The sequence below is a fragment of the Ambystoma mexicanum genome, chromosome 12 (assembly GCF_040938575.1).
Source record: "Ambystoma mexicanum isolate Mex_15411 chromosome 12, UKY_AmexF1_1, whole genome shotgun sequence".
In the NCBI taxonomy this organism is placed as follows: Eukaryota; Metazoa; Chordata; class Amphibia; order Caudata; family Ambystomatidae; genus Ambystoma; species Ambystoma mexicanum.
The window spans coordinates 885,997,579-886,021,034 of NC_090936.1; the positions used below are offsets into that span (position 1 = coordinate 885,997,579).

General features: G+C 52.0%; 1 protein-coding gene across 4 annotated transcripts in view; it reads right to left on the minus strand.

Annotated features, from left to right (window-relative positions):
• NAP1L1 (nucleosome assembly protein 1 like 1) overlaps positions 1-23,456 on the minus strand; it is a 269,587-nt gene that overhangs the window by 132,017 nt on the left and 114,114 nt on the right. For all 4 annotated transcript variants that reach the window (XM_069629373.1, XM_069629371.1, XM_069629370.1 and 1 more), the window contains exons 10-11: positions 8,313-8,458; positions 8,215-8,234 (exon numbers count right to left, since the gene is read on the minus strand). In XM_069629373.1, the coding sequence (XP_069485474.1) occupies positions 8,215-8,234; positions 8,313-8,458 (166 nt within the window). The remainder of the gene's footprint in view (positions 1-8,214; positions 8,235-8,312; positions 8,459-23,456) is intronic.

Sequence of the window (23,456 nt, forward strand, 5' to 3'; positions counted from 1 at the left end):
CGTCTAGCATCACTTTCCAGAGAGGTTGTACACTTGTGTTGAGCCCTTGCCTTTCTCGCCACCGATACCAGAGTCAGGTGTTGGTTGAGAGGAAAGGCACTTGGGAGTAGAGTCCAGGGCTTTGAATTTTTTCTCTAGGCGACCCTTCATCGCTCTGAGAAAGGGTGACGCATGGTCTGAAGACCTTCCTTCCACACATGATCTAGGATGGGCACTGAAAACACGGACCTCCTTTTACCCATGTGGTCGAACAGAAGAGTCCTTTTCCTCCTCTTGGGCCAGGCCAAATTCCGTGCAAGCCCTGGCCATCATGTTGTGGAATGACCCAATATCGTCTGGGTAGAGGGCTGAGCCGGGCTCCTCTGGGTTTCCAATTCCGCATCGGACTCCCAAGTCGGATCCCTGGAGGGGGAAGTGAGACAGACGACGCTCTGCTGCCCGATTCCGAATCCCAACAGTTCCCCTTCCTCGCAGCGTGGGGCCGAGAGATTTGCCACCGGAGGCTCTGCCGCGAGGGTTAAAGGTGGAGGGCGGTGAGATGGGCCCGGGTCATCGACGACCAACCTGGCCGGAGTTGTTCGGGCCAGTCTGTCATCCAGTGTCTTCAGCAGCGTTTGCAGCGTGGACAAAACCTCCTATGACAAAAACTACTGCGGGTTGAGCGGGGGGGGTAGAACCCGGAATGCTCCCGGGGAAAGGTGTGGTAAGTTGTAACCCCAGGTCTGCAGGGGCAGCCATCCTTTCACCCTCGTCTCCCAAGGATGCCGACAAAGGCTCCTGCTGTAGAAGTGTCCGGCAAAATTGGGTCGTAGACCTCTGGACGCCAGGCCTCTTGAGGGGTGTCCGTCGACGAAGCGATAGTTGGCCCCGTCGCCTGCAATCCAGGACCGGTTGATAACTGCGACGACGGCAGAGAAGTAGATGACGACTTCCCAACCGTCGGTGGTGGTGGTGGTCGCGCAGGCTTATGCGTTGCTCCCGCCTTTCCCGAACTCCGCCTGCGTTTCTCCGTCTCTCGACTCAAGGTCGATCTAGGACGATCGCCCGAGGAGGATTTCCATTTTTTTTGTCTTTCCTCGCTGAAGAGGACGACGAAGAGGCCTTTCTCGAAGAAGAGTCCCTGGAATGGCCTACTGACTATTCCATGTCCACCGGTCGCGATTTCTTTACCGGTGGTTCCGATGACTATGAGCGGCGTGGGACCCCTGAAGATTTTGACACCGAGGCTGCGCTGCGTGTGGAGCCCGCTTCCGAAGGCGGGTATGCCCCCGCTCCATCGTTCAACCATGCGACAAGTCTGCGACTCCGATCCTTAAGAGTCTTCTGGGAGAAGCCCTTACATATGTCGCACTTGTCAGCCGAGTGATGAGGGTGCAGACAGTAAATGCAGTCCATATGTCCGTCCCCCTCGTAGACCTTCAGTCCGCACAGGTGGAACAGAGCTTTCCGACATTAGGAGAAAAAACTGCAACAGCACAACCTACCCAAGTAGAAAATACACAATGTGTTCCCACTTTGGAGACGGTTGAAATCTGAAGGGAGCCGCGGGGGCGGGGCATTTATACCACTACGTCCTAATGGGGCGTGCGCGGCCCAAAACGACGTAGATAGGACACACAAGTGTTGAACGTTTTCCTACGGGAAAAGGCTTTATAAGCTTACCGTGGGTTCCCAGTCTGTCGACAGGGAATATTCTAAGCATGTGAATCCATGAAAGCTCCAATGCTGGAGAATGTCAGATATGGCGGTTTACAGGAGAGGGCCTGGATCTCTCCCACTCGTGCGGAGGTGAAGACCACAAGAAATGGTCTTCCATGATAGGAACTTGAACCGTGCCGAATGCAGAGGCTTCGAATGGCGGGCCCATGAGCCTGGTGAGCTCCCACGCTGGGGCCGAAGCCTTCACCAGCGGTAACGAGCAGAACAGTCCTATCAAACTCCTTCACCAGGCGATGAGACCACAGATGACCGCCCGGAGTTCTGGTGTAGCAGGAGATCGCCGCCAGATGGATTTTGATGTAGGCGTGCGCCAGCCCCGCCTTGGCCAGTGACAGCAAGTACAGCAGCACTTTAGGGGATGTAATCTGCAAAGGGTTGATCTGTGCACAGCACCAGACAGAACCTCTTCCATTTGTGCCCATAGCACTTTACTCAAGGATGCTCTGGCCTTTGCAAGTACCTCCTTGCAGTCCGCCGGGCTATTGTACCCTCCGAACTTAGCGCTGCAGGAGCCAGGCCTGCAGGTTAAGTGATCCCGGGTTGTGATGGAGGATGGCACCTCCTTCCCTGGCGAGAAGATCTGCATCAGTCAGCAGTTTGACTGGGTGGGGGAATGCTGACATGTCCAGAAGGTCCGGGAACCATATCTGCCTCTGCCACGCCAGTGCGACGTGGATCATCCTGCAACAGGACTGAGTTGACCAATGAGTCGCAGCAGCAACTGCTGGAACGCATAAAGGAACAGGCCGTAACAGGGGAAAGCATGCATCGCCCATACTCCCCAGCTGGGGAAACCTGCTGGCGTACCTCCAGCACTTGTTTGTCGCTGTGGTGCATAGTTCGATCTGGGGGATTGCCCCATCGTTGGAACAGGAGATCCACTTGATCCTGGGAAGCTCCTACTCGTGGCAAGAGCGCAGCTCCTTGCTGAGCGAGTCCTGCCAAATGGAAGGGTACCAGGAACATCCTGTGGGCAACAGCCCAGTGCCACAGATCCTGCGCTTTCTTGGATAGGGCTGGGGATCTAGGGCTGGGGATCTGGTGTCCCCTGCTCCCGGATGTATAACATTGTGCTGGTGTTGTCGGTGAAGACCCTCACCACCTTGCCCTTGAGGAACGGGAGGAACGACCCGAGGGCCTAGAACGCGGCTCGGAGCTCCAGGACGTTGATGTGTAGTGACTGCTCCTCTGGGAGCCAAAGGCCTCTTGCTTGATGATCTCTGGTGTGCGCTCCCCATCCTTCCAGGTAGGCGTCAGTCGTCCGTTTCCTGATGTGGTGGGGTCTGGAAGTCCATGCCCACCGCTAGATGCGTGCAGTTGACCCACAACTGGATTGCTTGGCAGAAAGTGGTTGAGGGAGATCTTGTCCTCGAAACTGCCATTGATTGCATCCAATAGGCGTCGAGGAACTCCTGCAGTGGCCGCATCTGCACAGACGCACGAGGTAGATGCAAGACGACATGCCGAGCAGGGACTTGAGGAACCTAATCCTGGCCGTGTCCATTGTCAGCGGTTGTACCTTGCCCAGGATGGCTTTCGTCTTCTCCGACGATGAAGCCAACCGTTCCACTGTGTCGAGTCTGGTTCCCAGAAACAGGGCGTCCTGCGATGGTTCTAAGTGGGACTTCACCAAGTTGATCAAGAATCCCAGTTCCGTGAGCAGGTGGACCGTCTTCGCTGTGTGATCGATGGAGTTCTCTTGACTTTGCTTAGATGAGCAGGTGCAGCTGCACCGCCACCAGTGCCCGGCAGGTGAAGTCCCTTGGTGCTGACTTCAGCCCAAAGGGCAGGGCTTTGAGCTGGCAGTGCCGCCCTTGGACCACAAACTGTAGGAACTTGGGATGTCCTTTTCGTATGGGGATGTGGAAATAAGCATCCCCTAGTTCAGCAATGACAGCAAGTCGCCTTCCTCCAATTATCCCAGCATGTGCTGAAGGGTGACCATCCGGAACTTCTGGGACTTGGTTTGTTGAGGCAGTGCAGGTCTAGGATGGGCCGCTTCTTTCCGACAAGGATGTACCGCAAGTACGGAGCCCAAGAGCCTCTTTGGGACAAGTTCTATCGCGCCCTCTCAGCATCGCTTGTACCTCCAGAAGCAGCTGTGGCACATGGTTTTCCTTCCTGGCCACAGGTGGGAAACGGGACTTTTTCTTTAGAACTCCAGGAAGTGCCCGTTGGCCACAGCGTCCAGCACCCAACCGTCGGTGGCGAGGACTCCCACACGCTGACAAATTTCGCCAGCCGGCTTCCCGCTGGGGACCTGACGTCACAGCCGGTTCAATCTTTTCACTGAGGCCTTGCCACCGTGGAGATGACTATGTCCTCTTGTCTTGTTGCGGCCTCTGTAGGCTTCCTGCAACGAGGAGCGGGCTGCCTGGCGGTACGAGGCACTGCTGCCGAATCCTTTGGAGGCACCTTGGGACTTTCCTCTGGAGGTCTGAAAGGACAGCTGTAGCTAGTGGAGAGAGCCCAGGGCCCGGGCCGTCGGGAGTCCGCCTGATGGCCTGCAGTGACTCGTCCACTACCTTGCCAACAGGTTGTTCCCGTCTAAGGGCATGTCCAGTACCCTGGCCTGCACGTCCTGACGTAAATCGGTGGCCCTGAGCCAACTGCGCCAGCGAAGGCAAACGCTGTTGCCCATCCGGCAAAAGCCGGTGTCGGCGATGTTCATGGACACTGATGGCGTGATCCGACACCACCTCATCTTCCTGCAGGATTCCAAGGGCTTCTGCCCCTCTTGTCATCTGGGAGGAAGTCCAGGATGGGAGCGATCTTGAACCACAGCTCCGCCATAGCGCGCCGCGAGGGTGTTGGCTGCCTTGATGGTGGTTGCTACCGACGAGATGACCCATCGTCCCATGGCCTCCAGCTTCCCCCTCTGCGTCCAGCGGGGAAGTGGAAGTTGATGCAGTCGCCCCTGCTGATTTCTTCTTGGCTGCTCCAGAGACAGTCTGGAGACGGCTGTGCCCTGAGGCATATAGGAGCGGAGTCTGGGACCCAGTACTTCTTGTACCTGTCCCGTTGCCAGGGCCATGGACGTGTTCTTCAGCAGGGACAGTCCTTCATCCCAGATGGGGGCTGAGGACAGTCTTCCTCTTCGCCTCCCGTCTTTTGTAGAGGAACCCTTCCTTCTGCTCTGTGGGCATAGCTGGAAAAGCTCTGATGCCCTGGTGATCATGGCGTCAAAGGAGCCAATTTCGTCGGGGAGGGGATGCCTGGGCAGGGGGTGATGGAGATCCGTCCTGTACCTTGGAGGGGATGGGGTGGAGGCTGGAAGGGAGGTAGAGGATGGACTCCTCTGCTTGTTCGGTGGGCTCCCCGACGGTCCCGACACCGCTAGATCGTCCACTGGTGATAAGGGCAACCTTGTCCATCTCTAAAGCTAGCAAGATTGCTCCCGAATCTTGTGCAATCGGCGGCAAAAGCTGGGGCGTGGGTTCCTCTGCTTCGATGGTTCCTCGTTGGCACCACCATTGCTCTCCAAGTCTGCCTTGTGATCCCTTTCGTAGGCTCTGGCCTCCTCAAACTTGTCCAGTATCTTTGACGCCGGCCAGCTCATCTTCAGAAGTTGTATCTGTGTCCGTTAGGGCTACTGTGCCCCCCCCCCCCCCCCTTTCTCATCCCGGGGTTTCATGGGGTCCTCAATAGGCTGGAAATATGTTTCCCTCCTGGGTGGCAGGGGAAACTCCAAGCCCGGAGGTAGTCTCCACTGGGGTAGCCTCGGCAGGCTTCACCAGTGCCGCCACGACTCCTTCAATGGAGTCGTTAGCCGGGTGAATCTGGGCCTTCATGACCTTTGAGGCCTTCACTGTGGGGGTCACTGCCTCGCTTCCCTTTGGCTGTCTCCGTTGGGATCGACCGGTGCTTCTTCCGAAGCTTACCCAGGTTCTCCGACTTCCTTTACCGAGCCAGAGAGTTGGCTCGAGGATGATGGCGTTGGTGACATTGCGCCCTGCCTGGCAGCCGAGGAGCCTGAACCAACAGCACTCCCGGTGCCCGCGGACTTATGGTGCTTAGCCTTTTGTTGGGCCCCCATAACCAGAATGCCCTCAAAGGTTTTAGATGACTGCTCGGACTTCTCACCTGCTGCTGGGCTCTTCCCCTCCAGCCAGTTGGTGAGTCGAGTAAGGCGATCATTGTCCGGACGGACATGTTCTTACATAACGCACAGTCCTCCACGTGAGATTTGTCATCTCGAAGGCAGTAGAGGCACCGGGAGTGCTCATCTTTCTTGAAGACATTCTGTAATCCACATCCAGGGCAGATCCTAAACAGCCTGTATCCAACAGGCGTCGTGTCTTTGTCCTGGGCCATGACCACGCAGGGCAGGCCTCAAAGATCTTCTGGAATCCTCCAAAAAGTGAAAACTCAATGAAAATTCACCCTCGAGGGGCGTAGAAAATACCGAAACGGGTCCCCGTTGATCAGAAGTAAAATCAGTGAAGCTTGAGGCTCAATTGACTGAAAAAATAAGAATAAACTTTGAAAAACACAATAGGCAGTAAAAGCTTGAGAGCTACAGCACAAGGACTCTCAACACTTGAATGTATGGGAAAAATCTGAAGATGGCTGCCAGAGGAGGGGCTTAGGTAGAGGGCAGTATGACCCAGAGACCAGTGATTGGTTATTAGTAGAAAGACAGTTCAGAAATTAAACTGAAACAGTTTCTCTTTACCAAGGATTCCCAGCCTGACTAAGGAATATTAAGCATGTGAATCTATGCCAGACCCCATGCTGGAGAATAGTCACCGCTCTCACGGGAGTCTTCACAATGGGCAGAAAGGACGATTTCCCTCCGGGCAGACAGGCAAACTCATCTTGGTGGATGTCTCCTGGAACCCGAGGCCTTCGCTAGGGACACCACCACTCCCTCAATGGACGGCTCAATGGGTGCGTCTAAGGCCATCACTGTTGAGGGGGAAGAGGGTCAGTGCTTCGATCCCCTTGGCTTTCTCTGCCGCAGTAGAACAGGCCTTCTCCAGAAGCTTCCCAGGTGGTACAACTTCCTTTTCTTCTCCGAGCTTGAGCGTTGGCTCGTGGTTGACATTGGCAAAGCTACACCCGGCCTGGCTGCTGCAGAGCCTGTACCAACAGTGCTCCTGGTGCCCGTGGACTCGCAGTGCTTTGCCTTATGTTGGGCCCCCGTCGCTGGAGAACCCTCAAAGTTCTTCCAAGAGAAATTGAGCGGTCTTCTGAGAAGTATGCTGCCGGGGCTCACCAGCCGCCGGGTTCGTCTCTGGCCACTCGACAAGCTGCTTGCGATGGTCCTTCATGGTGCGGGCGGACAGGTCCTTACAGAACGCACAGGCCTCCATGTGCGAGCTGTCTGAATGTAGGCAATAAAGGCACATGGAGTACCCATCCTCCAGGAAGAGGTTCCTTAGTCCACATCCTGAATGGAGTTGTCAAGTGTCCTTTATCTTCGGCCATGTCCACGCAGTGTAGGCCTCGAAGAATCTTTCGGAATCCTCCAAGTGAATTCGACCCAAAAAAAAAAAGCCCATGAGGGGAGGGGCATAGAAAGTTCCAAAAAATGGGTACCCGTTAGTCGGTGGATCGATTGAGCTTGAGGCTCAATAGCTATAGCACGAAGACTCCCACACTTGAATGTGTGGCAAAAATCTGAAGATGGCTGGCTGCCAGAAGGGCTTAGGTAGAGGGCACGGCAGTCATTTGCTGGGGGCAGTATGACCCAGAGAAAAGTTATTAGGAGCAAGACAGTTCAGAAACGAAAGGACTCCCAGCCTGACGGGGAAGATTCATGAGCATGTGAATCCATGCCAGACCCCATGCTGGAGAATGTGCTTGATCACATCCCTTCTGTACGAGTCTGCAAGCATCCCCAGCCAAAACCTTCCAGCCATCATCTTTTGCGTCCCATCATTCTATTGCATCTACAGTACCTACCTGCATTGCTGATAAGTTATTTATGAGGTCTATTAACAATACTGTATAGTCACAGTTTGGTTCAAGGCCTAAAACTGCGTGCCATTATGTGTGGTCGAGAGCACCACGCCAACCACACTTTCTCTCAGACTAAGCCTAGATTGCACTCCACATTACTGCAATTGGGTTTTTGCTAAACTCCCTGTACATCATAACTGGGGGGGCTCCTAAAAGTACAACCAGGCCAGATTGTAGAAATCCATCTTAACAGTCAGCCTACCACCACTACCAGAGTTGAACCCTGGAGGTCTGTCCATGTTACCTAGCAAGATGTTTGGCTAGTGTTAGTAGCTTTAGCACCCCCAGTGGGTGCTGCAAAACTGTCTTGCAGCCCAAAAAAAAAAATCTGTTTTGACCCTTATCTTGCTCTGAGCAAGACAAGCAGATTGTGCACATGCTTGTGAAAATGCCTGAAAACACCAAGTCAAAAAGAAACAGCCAAATATTTGTGACTCAAGACAACCCTATTTTTGGAGTTGACACAAGTGAATTCAGCATTTATGAAAGTATGCACATTTGGTTATTAAAATGTAATAAGAGACAACTTACCAGTTCTCCACTTTCTGGAACTGCAAAGAAAACGAAAGCTATAAGTATATTTGAACATGCAGAGAATATATATTAAGTCAGTAAGTGATTATGTTCACCTTCCGGAGGAGTGAAAAAGTTGAAGAAAGAATCGTTGGGCACTGTTTTTGTTACTGTTCTAACTGTGCCACGGCCCTTATGCTTCTGTTTTTTCTTAATTGTTTTCAAAGTTATATTCTTTCCTTTCTTCCAGTCTATTTGGCACCTACAAGAACAAGAAATCCATTTGGCACAGTAGTCCACACTAGCTGAAAAAATTCCAGTACCTTACTATACAGGTCCATAGGCCCCTTTGATCTGCATCCAAGCAAAAATTGACATTTTTAAATTATATGTAATGAGTTACCAGATCTAACCAGTCACATTTTCCCCAATACTTCAACTGTTAGGACTGATTCTCAGGCCTTGTGGACAAATGCATAGAAGGCCAACCTAGTATTGTGACAGGGACAACTCTGGGAGCTGTCTAGGCCAAGTCTGAACAGGTGGGTGCTTGTAAGGGGGTCCACAATGAGCACAGGGTGAAGCAGTCAAGAGACACTTGGACAAACGATATGAAAATTAACAGTAAAAAAATGCCAATACTACAACACTAAAAATGACATGCATTACTCACTGCAATAACATTTCTGATTATTGCATCTGCTTAGATTCACATGTGCATATCTAGTGGTAAGAGTATTGCATCTTTCTTTCGAAGAGCGAAAGAAGAAGTCAACATGGGCATGACTAACACTAGCCCTAGCATTACATGTAGTGCACCCAAAATCCTGCATGTGTCAAGGTCACTCAGATTGTGTTTTTTCTGCTCTAAGAGGCTTATAGTCCGCATGAGTACAGAAGAGAGATCCATGTTCCTTCTACTCTATCAGGGGAGGAAGGGTGGGCAAATGTGACTAAGCAGATACAATCAGAAATGCTATTACAGCAAGTAATGCAGGTCTTCTGATGCTTGTTAATCTTAGAATCACATTCTGTGCATAGACTAGCAAGCAGTACCCAGAGATCGTGGTGGTATGTGTGAGGGAACAGTAGCAAAGAGATGCCTTAGCACCGCTTGTCCCACCACAACTCGGAGTATCTAGGCAATAGTGTTGTGCAAAGTGGTGTACAGAAGGAACAAATTACTTAGCTGTAACTGTTCACCAGCATGGGTCTGGCATGGATTCACATGCTCATGAATAATCCATCAGGCTGGGAAGCTACGGTAAAGAAAAATTGTTTCCAGTCTCTCCTAAAAAACAATCACTGAGCTCTGGGACATACTGCCCCAGCAAATGACGGCCCTCTACCTAAGCCTCACTGGCAGCAATCTTCAGCTTTGGTAGCATGTGAAGTGGTAGGACCAAGAGGGAGGTTTCACATGCGAATCCATGCCAGACCCAAGCGGGAGCACTGTTACAGGTAAGTAACTTGTTCCTTCTCCAGCATGGGGTCTTGGCATGGATTCACATGTTCATGAATAAAACAGCAGTACACATGCACAACCACAGGAGGTGGCAAGGCTCAACATAATCATCTCTTAACTCCTCACCAAGCTCACCTTCAAGCGAACTGGTTGCCCAGTACTGCTTGGCCGACTCTGTACTCCTGCCTATAATCCTGGTAGAATTTTTGTGAACGTGCACGTCGACCTCCACGTAGCAGCCCTGCAGCTGTCCAGCAGGGGCACCAGACAGGAACACTGTTGTAGCAGCGATCGCTCTGGTAGAGTGGGCTCTCGGGCAGCAGTCCGTTTGCCAACTGGTGACTGATGCAGCTGGAGAGCCACCTGGAAATCGAAGCCTTGGTCATGGCCTTCCGCAAGGTTCACAGAACCAAAGTTCAAAGAGCCAAGAGTTTTCTGGAAGCTCTTCGTGCAGGCTACATAAAACTGCAGTACTCTAGCCACATCCAGCATGTGCAAAGTCCCTTCAGCCGGCAATGAAGGCGTCAGAAAAAAAACAGGTAACACCAACAGCTCATTTAGAGGAGTCTGATGGCACCTTGGGCATGGAGGGGTGCATCCGCATCACCCTCGTAAATTCAAGTAAGGTGGTTTACAGGAGAGGGCCTGAAATCTCCCCCACTCGTCATGCAGAGGTGATGGCCACGAGAAAAGATGTTTTCCACGAAAAACTTGTGGTGCAGAATGCATAGACTCGAACCAAGGTCCAATGAGCCTAGTAAGCACCACATTGAGCTCCCACGCCAGAGCCTTCACCAGCGAGAATGAGTGGTATAGTCCCCGGACTAATTCCTTGATCAATCAGTGCAACCACGAGGATTGTCGTCCTGGGGATCTGGTTTTGCGGTCGATGGCTTCCAGATGAACCTTGGAGGCGTGTGCCAGCCCCGATTTGGCCAATGAGCGCCAATATTGAAGTATTCAAGGGGCCTTGACCATCAGTGGGTCGATCTTGTAGCATTTCAAATTCGACGATGCTCTAGCCTTCGACGAGAACTTCCTTGCAGTCCGCTGGGAGATTGTAGCCACTTCTAGTGCTACAGGAGCCAGGCCTTCAGGTTCAGAGACCCTGGATCATGAAGAATGCCATCTCCTTCCCTGGCAAGAAGATCGGCAACCACTGGCAGCTTGATTGACGAGACGCCGACATGCCGAGGTTGTGGTACCGGATCTGCCTCGGCCATGCTGGTGCGTTGAGTATCATCCGAACTGACATGGGTCAGAGTAACAAAGGCAACGGAGGAAACTCCTACAGAAAGGCCTTCCCGAGGGAAGGAACAATTTACTTACCTTTAACTGTTCTCCAGCATGGATTCACATGCTCCTAAATATTCCCAGTCATCGGGTTGGGAATCCTTGGTAAAGAAATAAAAAAAAGTTTTATTTTCTGAACTGTCTTTCTCCTAACAACGAATCACTGGTCTCTGCGTCATACTGACCTCAGCCAAGGACTGCCCTCTACTGAAGCCCCTCCTTTGGCAGCCATCTTCAGATTTGGTAGCACGTACAGTGGCAGTAGGACCAAGAGAAGAGCCGCAGAGGAAGACTGAGGGTTCGCATGTGAATCCATGCCAGACTCATGCTGGAGAACAGTTACAGGTAAGTAACTTGTTCCTTCTCCAGCATGGGGTCTGGCATGGACTCACATGCTCATGAATAAAGAGCACATAGCAGTACACATGCACAACCACGGGAGGTGGCAAGGCTCAACCTAAGCATCTCTTGCCTCCTCACCAGGCTCACCTTCAAGCAAACAGTTTGTGCAGCACTGCTTGTGAGAGTCTACCTCCACGTAGCAGCCCTGCAGAGAGGAGTCAAGCAGAGACACCAGACAGGAATGCCGTAGTCGCAGCGATCGCTCTGGTCAAATGGGCTCTCAGACAGCCAGGCAACAGTCGGTTTGCCAACTGGTGACAATGCGTGATGCTGCCGGAGAGCCACCTGGAAATGGAAGCCTTGCAGAGAGCCTTACCATGGTTCACAGGGCCAAAGTTGACAAAAAGTTGCGATGTCTTCCGGAATCTTTGTGCAGTCCACATAGCACCAGTGCTCTAGCCACATCCAGCTAGTGCAAAGGCGTCTGGAAGAATACAGGTAACACCAAGGGCTCGTTTAGATGAAAGTCCGACGGCACCTTGGGCATGAAATGATAGAACAAGTTACTTCTTACCTTGTAACGTTCTTTCGACGGGATGTTCCTCCGACGTATTCCTCATCTTAGATATCTCCTTCCAGCTCTGCTGGCCTCGGAAAATTCTCTAGGGGGCGCTGCGCGTCGACGTCCTCCGAGTCGATGTCCCTCGACAGCCGCCGTATCGACGTCATCTTGCCTATAAAGGCCGCACGCAGCGTCTGTTGCTCAGTTCCGTTTTGTAGCCCACAATAATACTTTCTAGACTAATCACCCTGAAGGAGCGTAAGCTGCAACAACAAGGGACGTAGACCTGCGGGGATGGATGGGAGGGTCGATGAGGAATACGTCGGAGGAACATCCCGTCGGAGGAACATCCCGTCGAAAGAACGTTACAAGGTAAGAAGTAACTTGTTCTTCGAAGGGATTGTGTCCGACGTATTCCTTATCTTAGATAGGCTCCCATAGCAGTATTCTATTATTGGAGGAGGGAGTACTGACTTCACGCTGTCTTCTATTGAAGACTAGAAGACAGTACAGCCCTTCCAAACCTAGTCTCTTGACTGGAGGAGGAATCCAAATTGTAAAATCGTGTAAAGGTATGGACAGACGACCATGTAGCGGCCGCACAGATGTCTTTAACCGGCACGCCTCTTGAGGGCCGATGAAGCTGCAATACCTCTGATCGAATGGACCCTAAGGTTTTGAGGGGGCTCTTTCCCTGCCAGTTTATAACATTCCAGAATGGCTAGAATGATCCATTTGGAAATGGTCTGCTTAGTTATTGGTAACCCCAGCTTGTGACCTGTGTAACCTACAAACAGCTGGTCTGCCTTTCTTATCCTGGCTAGTCTACTGATGTAAAAACTTAAAGCCCTTCTAGGGTCTAGCCTGTGTAACCTCTCTTCCTTTCCCCGGATGAGGAGGATAGAAAGATGGTAGGGTAATCTTCTGAGTGATATGGAATTCAGAAACCACCTTTGGGAGGAAATTAGGCTTCACTTGCAGGACAACTTTGTCTTTGTGAAATATTGTGTGAGGGGGTTTACAAGAAAGCTTGTAATTCGCTCACCCTTCTAGCAGATCTAAGTGCTATTAATAAAACAGTTTTAAGGGTAAGGAACCTTAGCGAAAAAGAATGGAGTGGTTCGAAAGGTGTGCCCATCAGGAAAGTTAGTACTAAGTTTAAATCCCATAGTGGAACTTGGAATGGTCTTGGGGGATAAACGTTGGTTAACCCCTTTAGAAACTATTACCAAGGGTACATTGAAATAGGATGGTTCCTCCGCAGTGCCCTTAAAGATGGATAGCGCTGCGAGATAGCCCTTAATGGTGCCACCTTGAAGGCCTGAATTCGCCAAATATAGAAGGAAGGACAAAACCATTGGTGTACCACATGAAAAAGGGTCGATATTCTGTTCTCTACACCAGCTGCAAAATCTGTTCCAATGGCAGTGGTATAAAGACTTTGTTGCTGGCCTCCTTGCCGAAAGCAACACCTCCATATCAGGGAGGTCCCAATCCTTGTACCTCAACCTTTCAGAAGCCAAGCGTGAAGGTTGAGGGTTTTGATGTCTGGATGGAGAACCTGACCTCCCTTCTGTGAGAGTAGGTTCTCGAATTGGAGGGCAGATGGACAAGTCTAGAAGGTCCGGGTACCACGTTCTCCTGGCCCAATCCGTGGCAATTAGGATCATGGTTCTCCGGAATCTTCTCAACCTCCTGATCATTTGAGGAATGACAGGGACCGGTGGGAACACGTACAGAAGCGGAAACTCTCAGTCCACTATGAACGCGTCTCCCAGAGCTCCTCTCGGGGGAAATTCCCTTGAGCAGAACAGATCGCATTTCCTGTTGACGCTGGTGGCGAACAGATCCACCTGAGGGGTTCCCCAAAGGGCGAAGATCTCTTGAAGGACTTCCCGAGCTAGTTCCCACTCGTGGGAGACTGTGCTCGGCCTGCTCAGAGCGTCCGCTGTCAAGTTCTTCTCACCGGCTAGGTGAACTGCTGATAGAGAGATTCCTTCTTGGATTGCCCAAAACCAGAGCTGCATCGCCTCTCTGCACAGGGGTTGTGATCCTACGCCTCCTCTTTTGTTGAGGTAATGCATGGCCACTGTGTTGGCCGTCATTATCAGGACGTTTTTCCCTTGTACAGCTGGCAGGTACGCCTTCAGCGCAAGTCTGATGGCTCTCAGCTCTAACAGGTTGATATGTAGTCTGGACTCCGATGGAGACCAACGACCGCTGATGGTCAAGTCGTTGGAGTGGGCTCCCCACCCCGTGAGTGAGGCATCCATGACTACTGTTCTCTCCGGCCAGGGTTGCCAAAACTGTTCTTTCAGAATGTTCTCCTGACAGGCCCACCACTGAAGGTCTCGAGCCACCCTGTCTGGAACCTGAAGATCTGTCATTCTCCCTGAGAATTGTGACCACTGAGTCCTCAGTGCCTCTGGAGGGATCTCATTCTCAGACGAGCCTCTGGCACTAGGAAAATGCAGGATGCCATGAGGCCTAGCAACCTCAAAAAGTCGAAGGCTGGGAGACGTTGGGCATCTTGGAACTTGGTAACCATCTGTAGAATATCTTGAGCCCTCACCTGTGGTGGCGAGGCTTTTCCCAGGGAAGTGTCCAGGATCGCTCCTATGAACTGGAGTCTGATGGTATCATTTGTGACTTCTTTAAATTGAGGGAGCAGCCCAGTCTGTGAAGGGAGTGGCACACGTGATTTAGCTGGATCTGAGCTTGTTCCGAAGAGACAGCCCTGATCAACCAATCGTCCAGGTAGGGGTAGACGTGAATCCCTTCCCTCCTTAGACTTGCCGCCACTACCGACATTAACCTGGTGAAGACCCTCGGGCGGAGGTCAGCCCAAATGGCAGCACTCGAAATTGATAATGAGAGTTGCCAATTGCGAACCTCAGGTATTTCCTGTGTTTGAGATGGATAGGCACATGGAAATAAGCATCCTGACGGTCCAGAGATACCAACCAGTCCTGGAACTGAAGGGCCTGGAGGATCTGAGAAAGTGACCATCTTGAATTTGTCTTTCCTGAGGCATTTGTTCAATTCTCGCAAGTCCAAGATGGGTCTCAGTCCTCTGTCTTTCTTTGGAATGAGAAAATAAGGGGAGTACCAGTCCGTGTTCCTCTCCGCTACAGGTACCGGTACCGGTTCTATGTCACCTTTCTCTAGCAGGTCGAAAATTTCCTGCAAGAGGAGCGGATCTGGAGCTTTGAGAGCTGATCCCCGGTGGATGACTGAGGTATGCGTAGGAGAGGCAGGCAGTAACCTTGGGCAACTGTTTCCAATGCCCAAGCAACTGACGTGATAGCCTGCCATTCCGCCAGATGTTGAGTTAACCTGCCTCCTACAGGTGTCCTGAGAGGGAAGTCCTCAGAGTGGTTTTGGAGCGGGTGATGCGGATGCCGATGGTAAAGAGGCACCTGCTGTTGCTGCGGCTTTTGAATATCTACCCCGTCCACCTCAGGTAGTAGTTTTGTCCCCTTTGAGCTGGTCGTCCTCTACCTCTTCCGAATGCGGAGTAGCAGCGAAAGGACTTGCCCCTCGCAGAGGTTCCTGTGGGACGAAAAGGTGTCTGACGGATTGCAGCGCCTAGGGATTTTGCTGCTGCTTTTGAAGTTTGCAGTTTCTCTAAACTGTCATCCGCCTTTTTCCCGAACAAAGCCATCAAATGGCATGTTCAAGAGCCTGGCTTGCACATCAGGGGCAAAACCAGACTCTCAACCAAGCAAATCTCCTGGTTGTTGTACTTGCCGCCATTGCTCTGCTGATACTGTCAGCCGAATCAATGCCCGTCTGGAGGGATTCGCACATAGCATCTTTACCGTCCTGTATATTATTCAGGGACGCCTCCCTTTCTTCTCCCTCCGGGATGCAGTCAGCCGCTGTAGAAGCACACTCCCAAAGTGTATGGCTGAATCTAGCAAGGGTGCAAGTAGCATTAACAGATTTTAACGCCATGCTACATGCCGAAAAAACTTTGCCATAGCATCATATTTTTTATCGTCCCTGTCCTGTGGGACGGTAGGATAAGCCGTCTTGACATCGGTAGAAGATGCTTCTGGGGATGGGTGTTTTGACAAAAACTCCAGGTCTGTAGAGGATACCCTATATTTTGTAGACCGTTTTTTATTTACTGCCGGGATTCCCAGTTCGTCATAATCTTCCTCTGAAGAGCTTTATGAAAAGGCACCACAGGGTCCTCCTGTGGGCCCTTGTCAAGAATATCCATAAGGTCATCTTGTTGGAAAGATTGTGAAGGTGCAGACCACCCCATAAACTGTGATCCTGGCCATTAAGGCTCTATAGGGGGTTTCAGCATGCTCCCCCGGGTCTGGCCTAGCAAACTCCACCTCAGGGGAAGTGTAACCCACTTGCCTCATGTAAGGAATCATGAAGATCCTTTAACCTGCGTTCTTCAGAGGAAAATTCCCCTCTAATTGGGGTTACAGGTCCCTGCAACTCAAATGTGTCATCCTGTTCAGACAATTCACCCTCTTCCATAATTGAGGACATAGTTCGCAATTGTTCTGAACTCATAAAGGGTGTAAATCCCATTTCCAAGGCAGAGGGTGCCAAACTTATCGACCTCGAAAACGTCGATGGCTGCGAGCGTGGCGTCGAAAACAAAGGCGGAGGCCTCGATGACCGACAGAATTGGGATTCTTCTCAACAAATCTCGAAGCCATCGAGGACCTAGGGATAGTCACTGGGTGTGTCGTGACCGTGACTTTTCTTGGCGTCGACGCCGGTGTCGAAGCCGGTGTCGAAGCTGGCGTCGAGTCGACAGACCCGTGTGTCGAAGGTCCCTTCGACAACGGCGTCAAAGACACCGACCTCGCCGTCGACGGAACCTTCGAGGAAGGTTTGGAGGTCATAGACCTACTCTAGGGTTCGAGACGCGCTCGAGAGGTTTCCTTCGCCGGGTACTGCGACTCGTGGTGTTTTTTACCTTTGGGTCTTTCGACCTGAGCATCGCTCTCGGCAGTCTTCGAGGGGGGGGGGGGTCGAGGCCGCTTTCTCGAAGACGCTCATCATATTTTTGCGGAATTCCTCCCATTCAGCCCGGGAACTATGTTTCGTGGGGCAAGGGATTCTTTTTGGTGAAACAGAGGAAGAGGAATACAGAGAAGGGGGATACAGAGAAGGGGGATCTTCGAAGTCTCCTCTCGAGTGCTTCGATCTCGAGGAGTGATGGGACCCACTACGAGACCTGGAACGCGAATGGTGAGGAGACGAATGTCTCGACTTCGTCGACGAAGAAGCTTTAAAAGTCTTACCTTTCTCCAGCTTCCCCCTACGCTCCTTCAGGGCCTTAGCTGTCATGGACATACAGTCCTCGCACTCCGAACAATCGTGTTCAGCTCCCAAACACCACAGACAAACTGAGGGGTCAGCGACATCTTTTTCCCACAATCTCGGCATTTTTTTGAAGCCGGATTGAGGAGTTGTCGGTTCCGACGAAGAAGCCATCGAGTACAGATCGAATAACTTGAGGTAAATAGATTAAATCCTGACAAAAAACTGAGCAACGGTATTCCGAGGCACTGAGTAAGCGCGGAAAAACGGAACTGAGCAACGGACGCTGCGTGCGGACTTTATAGGCAAGATGACGATACGGCAGCTGTCGAGGGACATCGACTCGGAGGACATCGACGCGCAGCGCCCTCTAGAGAAAAATGTTCCGAGGCCAGCAGAGCTGGAAGGAGATATCTAAGATGAGGAATACGGAGGACACAATCCTACAATCCCTTCGAATATGGCATTTATAATGCGCCTATACACAAGTGTTTCAAGGCGCTGCAAGGGAGGGGGAACCAAGGGAAGACCGACAATGATCTTACTAGGCCAGGTGTCATTCAGATTGCGCATGGGAAGGGGGAAGGGAAAAGTGCGTGGGGGAAGGGAGAGGGGAAGTGCAGTACATGGTATAGTAGAAGAAATAAAAATGGCCAGATTGTGGCAAGTGCAGACATAAGTGCTGGTAGGGGGACTGTAGGGATACATTAAACAGTCCTCACGTGCAGGGGTTGCCAGGGAGGCAGTGCAGGTGTGCAACTGGCGGGGCCTGGGCCAGAGATCAGAAAGGGTGGCCAGGTAACCAGTGCAGTTTCAGCAAGGAATTCAGCAGTGGCGAGGAAGAGACAGCAGAAGGTTTTGAGGTGCTCCCAGAACCTGAGATGGTTCTCAAGTTTCAGGGAGGCAGGAAGGCTGTTCCAGAGGGAGGCCCCTGCTGAAGAGAGCTCTACCACCAACTTGCTGCTTGGAGAAGCGACTGACCCTGAGGGAGTTGGAGACAGATGAGTGAGGAGCTGGAGAAGGAAGATACTTAGGAAGAGTTTACGGTATTGCAGTCCCAGAAGGCTTTGTGATCAATGCAGAGGATTTTGAAATTCATCCTCGCAGCCACTGGGACAGTGCAGAGATTACAGTCCTGGAGAGATACGATTGCTGGGCTTGAGGCCAAGGACAAGTCTCGCAGTCCTGTTCTGGATAAATTGCAGAGGGCGGAGAGTAGAGGCAGGCAGATTCAGGCTGTTAAAATAGTTCAACCTAGAGAGAATCAGGGCTCTGGAGACAGCTTCTGGGGGAAGGAGGAAAGGAAGAATACCTCCGAGGAGGTGCAGCTGGTAGTGTGACTTCCTTAGAGACGTCAGATGTGAGAAGGAGTGGAGTCGAAGGTGGCCAAGGTTTAGCCTTGCAGGTGGGAGCAGAAGAGGGCCAAGAGAGGCCGGCCAGAGAACTGCAGGGAAGGAGGGAGTGGGTGTGCTGAGCAGTATCTCAGTTTTACTGGCATCAAGGCAGAGGTAATTGGCGGCACACCACTCCTGGATAGCAGACAGATGGAGATGAGGAGAGGAGGCCGAGGGTAGCTTGAAAAATGAGCTGGGTATCATCCGCATAGCATTGAAAATTAGCAGAGCAACAATGCAGTGGGCAAGGAGTGCCAGGTATTGGTTGAACAGCCAGTAAGAGGTTAAATCCCAGGGGGACACCACAGGTAGAGAAAAAGATATTGGAGGGGGGACCCCAAGTTGGACCTGGGAGGGTCGGAGAGGAAAGTCAGCCATGCCAGAGCCTGACCTGCGATACCCAGGTTATCAGAGACAGTTGAGCAGGATGGCATGGTTGACTGTCAAAGACAGAAGAGATCAAGCACGATGAGGACACGGGGTGTCAGTCAAGGTTGGAGAGCAGGTCTTCGCGGATGTTCAGGAGAGCAGTTTCCGTGCTTCTGGCAGCTCTGAAGCCAGACTGATGGTCATGAAGACAACCAACAGATTTGGTGTGGAGATACCTGGGAGATGGCCAGTTTCTCCAGTAGCTTGCCCGGGAAGGGAGTGATGGAGATTGGGGAATAGTTAGCCAGGCAGGAGGGGTCGGCAGTGTTTCAGAAGAGGATGCACAAGAGAGTGCTTCCGGGGGGATGGGAAGACTCCAGTGGTGAAGGCTTCATTGCAGAAATGAGCCAGGGCAGGTACCAGGGAGCTTGTGGTCCTTGATAGTTTTGAAGGAAGGGGGTGATTGAGGGGTGTGTGTCTGTAGCACTACCCTGTTCTTGTGAAATGTCAAATAAGGTGGTTTACAAGAGAGCCTGGATCTCTCCCACTCACCGTGCAGAGGTGATAGCCAAAAGAAACGCTGTTTTCCATTACAAAAATGTGAGTGGTGCCGACTGCATAGGCTCGAACGGTGGACCCATGAGACTAGTAAGCACCAAATTGAACTTGCAAGCCGAGGCCGGAACCTTAACCGGCAGGAACAAACAAACTAGTCCTTTGACAAACTCCTTGACCAAACGATGCAACCATAAGGATGATCGTCCAGGAGATCTGATGTAGCGGGAAAAAAACGCCAGATACACTTTAATAGCATGGGCTAGTCCTGCCTTGGCCAATAAAAATACGGCAGCACCTGCTAGTAGAGGTTCAATCTTCTGGGTACAGCGGCACACCTCTTCCACATCTGCCCATAGCATTTGAGTGTAGATGAAGCTCTGACCTTTGAGAGCACCTCCTTCCAGTCTGCTGGGGGATTTGTAGCCCCAAACACGTGCTGCAGAGCCAGGTCTTCAGGCTCAGCAATCCTGGGTTGCGGTGCAGAATTGGACCCCTTTCCCTGGCGAGAAGATTTGCAACCGCCAGAAGCTTGTCTAGAGGGGGATGCAGACATGTTCAGAAGGTTTGGGTTGTCTCATCCACACCTGTGTTAGGATCATCCTGCACCGGGATCGACCGAGTTGATTTACTAGTCGAAGAAGCAACAGCAGGAATGCATACAGAAACAGGCCGTCCCAGGGGAAGAATGCGTCCCCAATGCTCCCCAGCTGGGAAAACCTGCTGGGAAAACCTGCTGGCAAACCTCTGGCACTTGGTGTGCATTGCTGTTGCAAACAGATCGATCTGGGGATTGCCCCATCTGTGAAACAGGTGATACACTTGGTCCTGCCGAAATTGCCACTCGTGGCACGATCACAGCTCCCTGCTGAGAGTCAGCAATGGTGTTCTTCACTCCTGCTAGATGAAACGGGACGAGGAACAGCCCCTGGACTACAACCCAGTGGCAAAGGTCCTGCGCCTCAGCAGAGCACCAGGGATCTGGTTCCCCTGCTTCTGGATGTAGAACATCATGGTGGTATTGTCCGTGAATAACCACACCACCTTGCCCTTGAGGGAACGGACCCAAACACTGCCCAAAGCTCCAGCATGTTGATGTGCAATGACTTCTCCTCTGGTAGCCACAGGCCTCTTGCATGAAGACAGTGCACTCCCATCCATCCAGGGAGGAGTCCGTCCTGACCGTCTGATGTGGGGTCTGGAAATATGCACCTGCAGTCAGATGTACGTGCATTCCCACCACTATCGCTCGATGGAAACTCTTGTATCCAACGAGTGTTGAGGAACTCCTGCAGCGGACACATCTGTAGCCTGCACAGCCGAATGAAGCATATGCATGACGACATGCCGATTAGTGTTTTGATGGACCTCACCCTCGTGACCTTCAGGGCCAACAGCCGTTGTCCCTTATCCAGGATAACCACCATACTCTCAGACGGAGATGCCAGGCACGACACTTGAGTTGGGCTCCCAGAAACACGTCCTGTGATGGAGTCAAGCAGGACTAAGTTTATTGAGAACCCCAAGTCAGTCAGGAGTTGGACTGTCTTCGATGTGTATTCGACGACAAGGTCCTTTGAGTTGACCTGATGAACTAGTCGTACGTGTACACATGGCTCACTCGTAGGTGCAGCTGCGCCACCACGGGGCCAGGCATATGGTGAAAACTTGTGGCGCCAACTTCAACCCAAATGGAAGGCCTTGAACTGGTAATGTCCTTTAACCATGAAGCGTAGGTACGCTGTGTCCCTTGTGCATGGGGATGTGAAAATAGGCATCTTCCAAGTCTGCAACAATAGAAAATCCCTCTACCAGGTGTCCTAGCACGTGCTGAAGGGTCATCCTCTGAAACTTTGTGACTGATGTATTTGTTCAAACAGCGGAGGTCTAGAATGGGCCTCCACCCACCAGTCTTTCTGACGAGAAAATAACTAGAGTACATCCCAGAGCCTCTTTGGGATCAGTTTGATCGCCCCCTTTAACATAACTGTACCTCCAGCAGCAGTTGAAGGATGTGGTTTTCCTGACGGGCCACTGCTGGTATCTGTGGACACTACTGTTGTAACTCTAGGGTGTATCCCTTGGCGAGAGCATCCAGCATCCAACCGTTGGTGGAGAATGTCTTCCACACGCTGACCAAGTTAGTCAGCTGGCCTCCCACTGGGGTGCATGAATGGGAGACGACTAGTTCATCCATCCAACTTTTCCCCCCTCACTGTCTAGGGAGGAGGCCGCTGACTAGCCAGAGGACTTCTTGGCCGCAGCTGAAACCACAGAATCTGGACGGCTGGGACCGTAGGCACGTGGGCGCAGAGTACGGCACTCCTTTCTTCTCATAACAATACCATTTTGCCAGAGCCGATGAAGGGATCTTCCCGAGGGGACACCCCCTCGTCCCAAACGTCATCCAGTAAAGGGATCAAAAGCACGGTCTTCCTCTTTGCCTCCTTGCACTGGTAAATGAAGCCCCTCCCTTTTCCCCTCCGGCACGAGCTGAAACAGCTACGAGGCCCTGGAGATCATGGCATGGAACGAGCCAATGTGGTCGGGTGAAGATCTGGCCGGCGGCGACAGGAGATCCCCAGGCCGCCTTTGTTGCAGTGTCAGGCTCCGTCATCCTCGAGGGGGGATGGTGGCTCCTCCGATGGGCCTGGCGCTGCAGGCGGGGCCTCGGTGCAAGAGTCATCCTTGTCTGGATTTCTGAGCACAGGGGATGCAGAGATGCAAGTATGTCTGAGATGTCCCCAAGAGGCTGCTGGGGTTGAGGTGATGGGCATTTGCAGCTTAGGCTGGTCCGCTCAGTCGTTGCCCTTGTCGGGATCCCACATAGGGCCTGCTCGCAATGCATCTCCCCTCTTGGAGGACCTGAAGGCCGGTGAGCTCTTCCTGAGAAAATGTCTGCCCTGGAGGACTACTGCCACCCCCTTTTTTTCTGACCAAGGGAGACTTTTGGTGAAATGATGAAAGGACTCCCTCCTGGCAGACAGGGATACTCTTGCCTTCTGGGTAGTGCCCTGCAAATCTGCCCCGTCGGACTTTGAAAGGGATGCAGCTAAAAAAAGTGGGCCTTCGCCTGATGCACGCGGTCCTTTATGGTCTCGGCAGAGTCTGCGGCCTTCACCTTAAGGGGAGGGTTGGGGCCCTGCTCTGTCAGGCCGGTCTGGGTCTTCAACAGCATGCTCGGATGGTCTAACTACCTCTTTGAACCACCCGAGCGTTGGCTTGTGGTAGACTGCTGGAGACGCTGAACTCGCCCTGGCCACAAAGAAGCCTGTCGCAACGGCACTCCTGGAGGCAGTGAACTGTGCTTAGCCTCATGTTGGGACCCCGCAGGAGGGTTGCCCTCAAAGGTCTGAAAAGACCGCTCAGCTTTCTTCTGGGCAGGGGCAGCATGCGGTGGACTCACCCAAAGCAGGGGCCTTGGCCTGCAGCCACTCGTTAAGGTCATTGCATCGGTTTGCCCACGTGCGCAGCATTATCTACCACCACATGCATCTGGTCCGAATGCAGGCAGTAGAGGCACAGGGAACGTCCATCGTCTGAAAAGACGTTCCATAGGTTGCAGCTGGGGCAAACGAAGCAAGGCGCCGAGTCCTTCTCCGCCATGTCCACGGTGTAGGCCTTGAAAAAGCTTCTGGAATTCTCCAAGAAGAAACTCAAAACTGCCCTTGAGGGGTGCTGAATAAGCAGAAAACAGGTCCCTGTTAATTAGAAGATTAATTGAGGGAGCTTGATGCTCTATTGAAGAAAAAAACTTAAAAAAATACATAACGCAAAACGTAGTAAAAGCTCCAGAGCTTTAGCATGAGGACGCCCAAAACTTGAAAGTGGAGTAAAAATACAATGTCTGCCAGACGAGGGGCTTAGGTAGAAGGCAGTCATTGGCCGGGGCAGTATGACCCAGAGACCAGTGATTGGTGGTTAGGAGAAAGACCGTTCAGAAATGAACTGATTTTCTTTAGAGGATTCCCAGCCTGACAGGTAA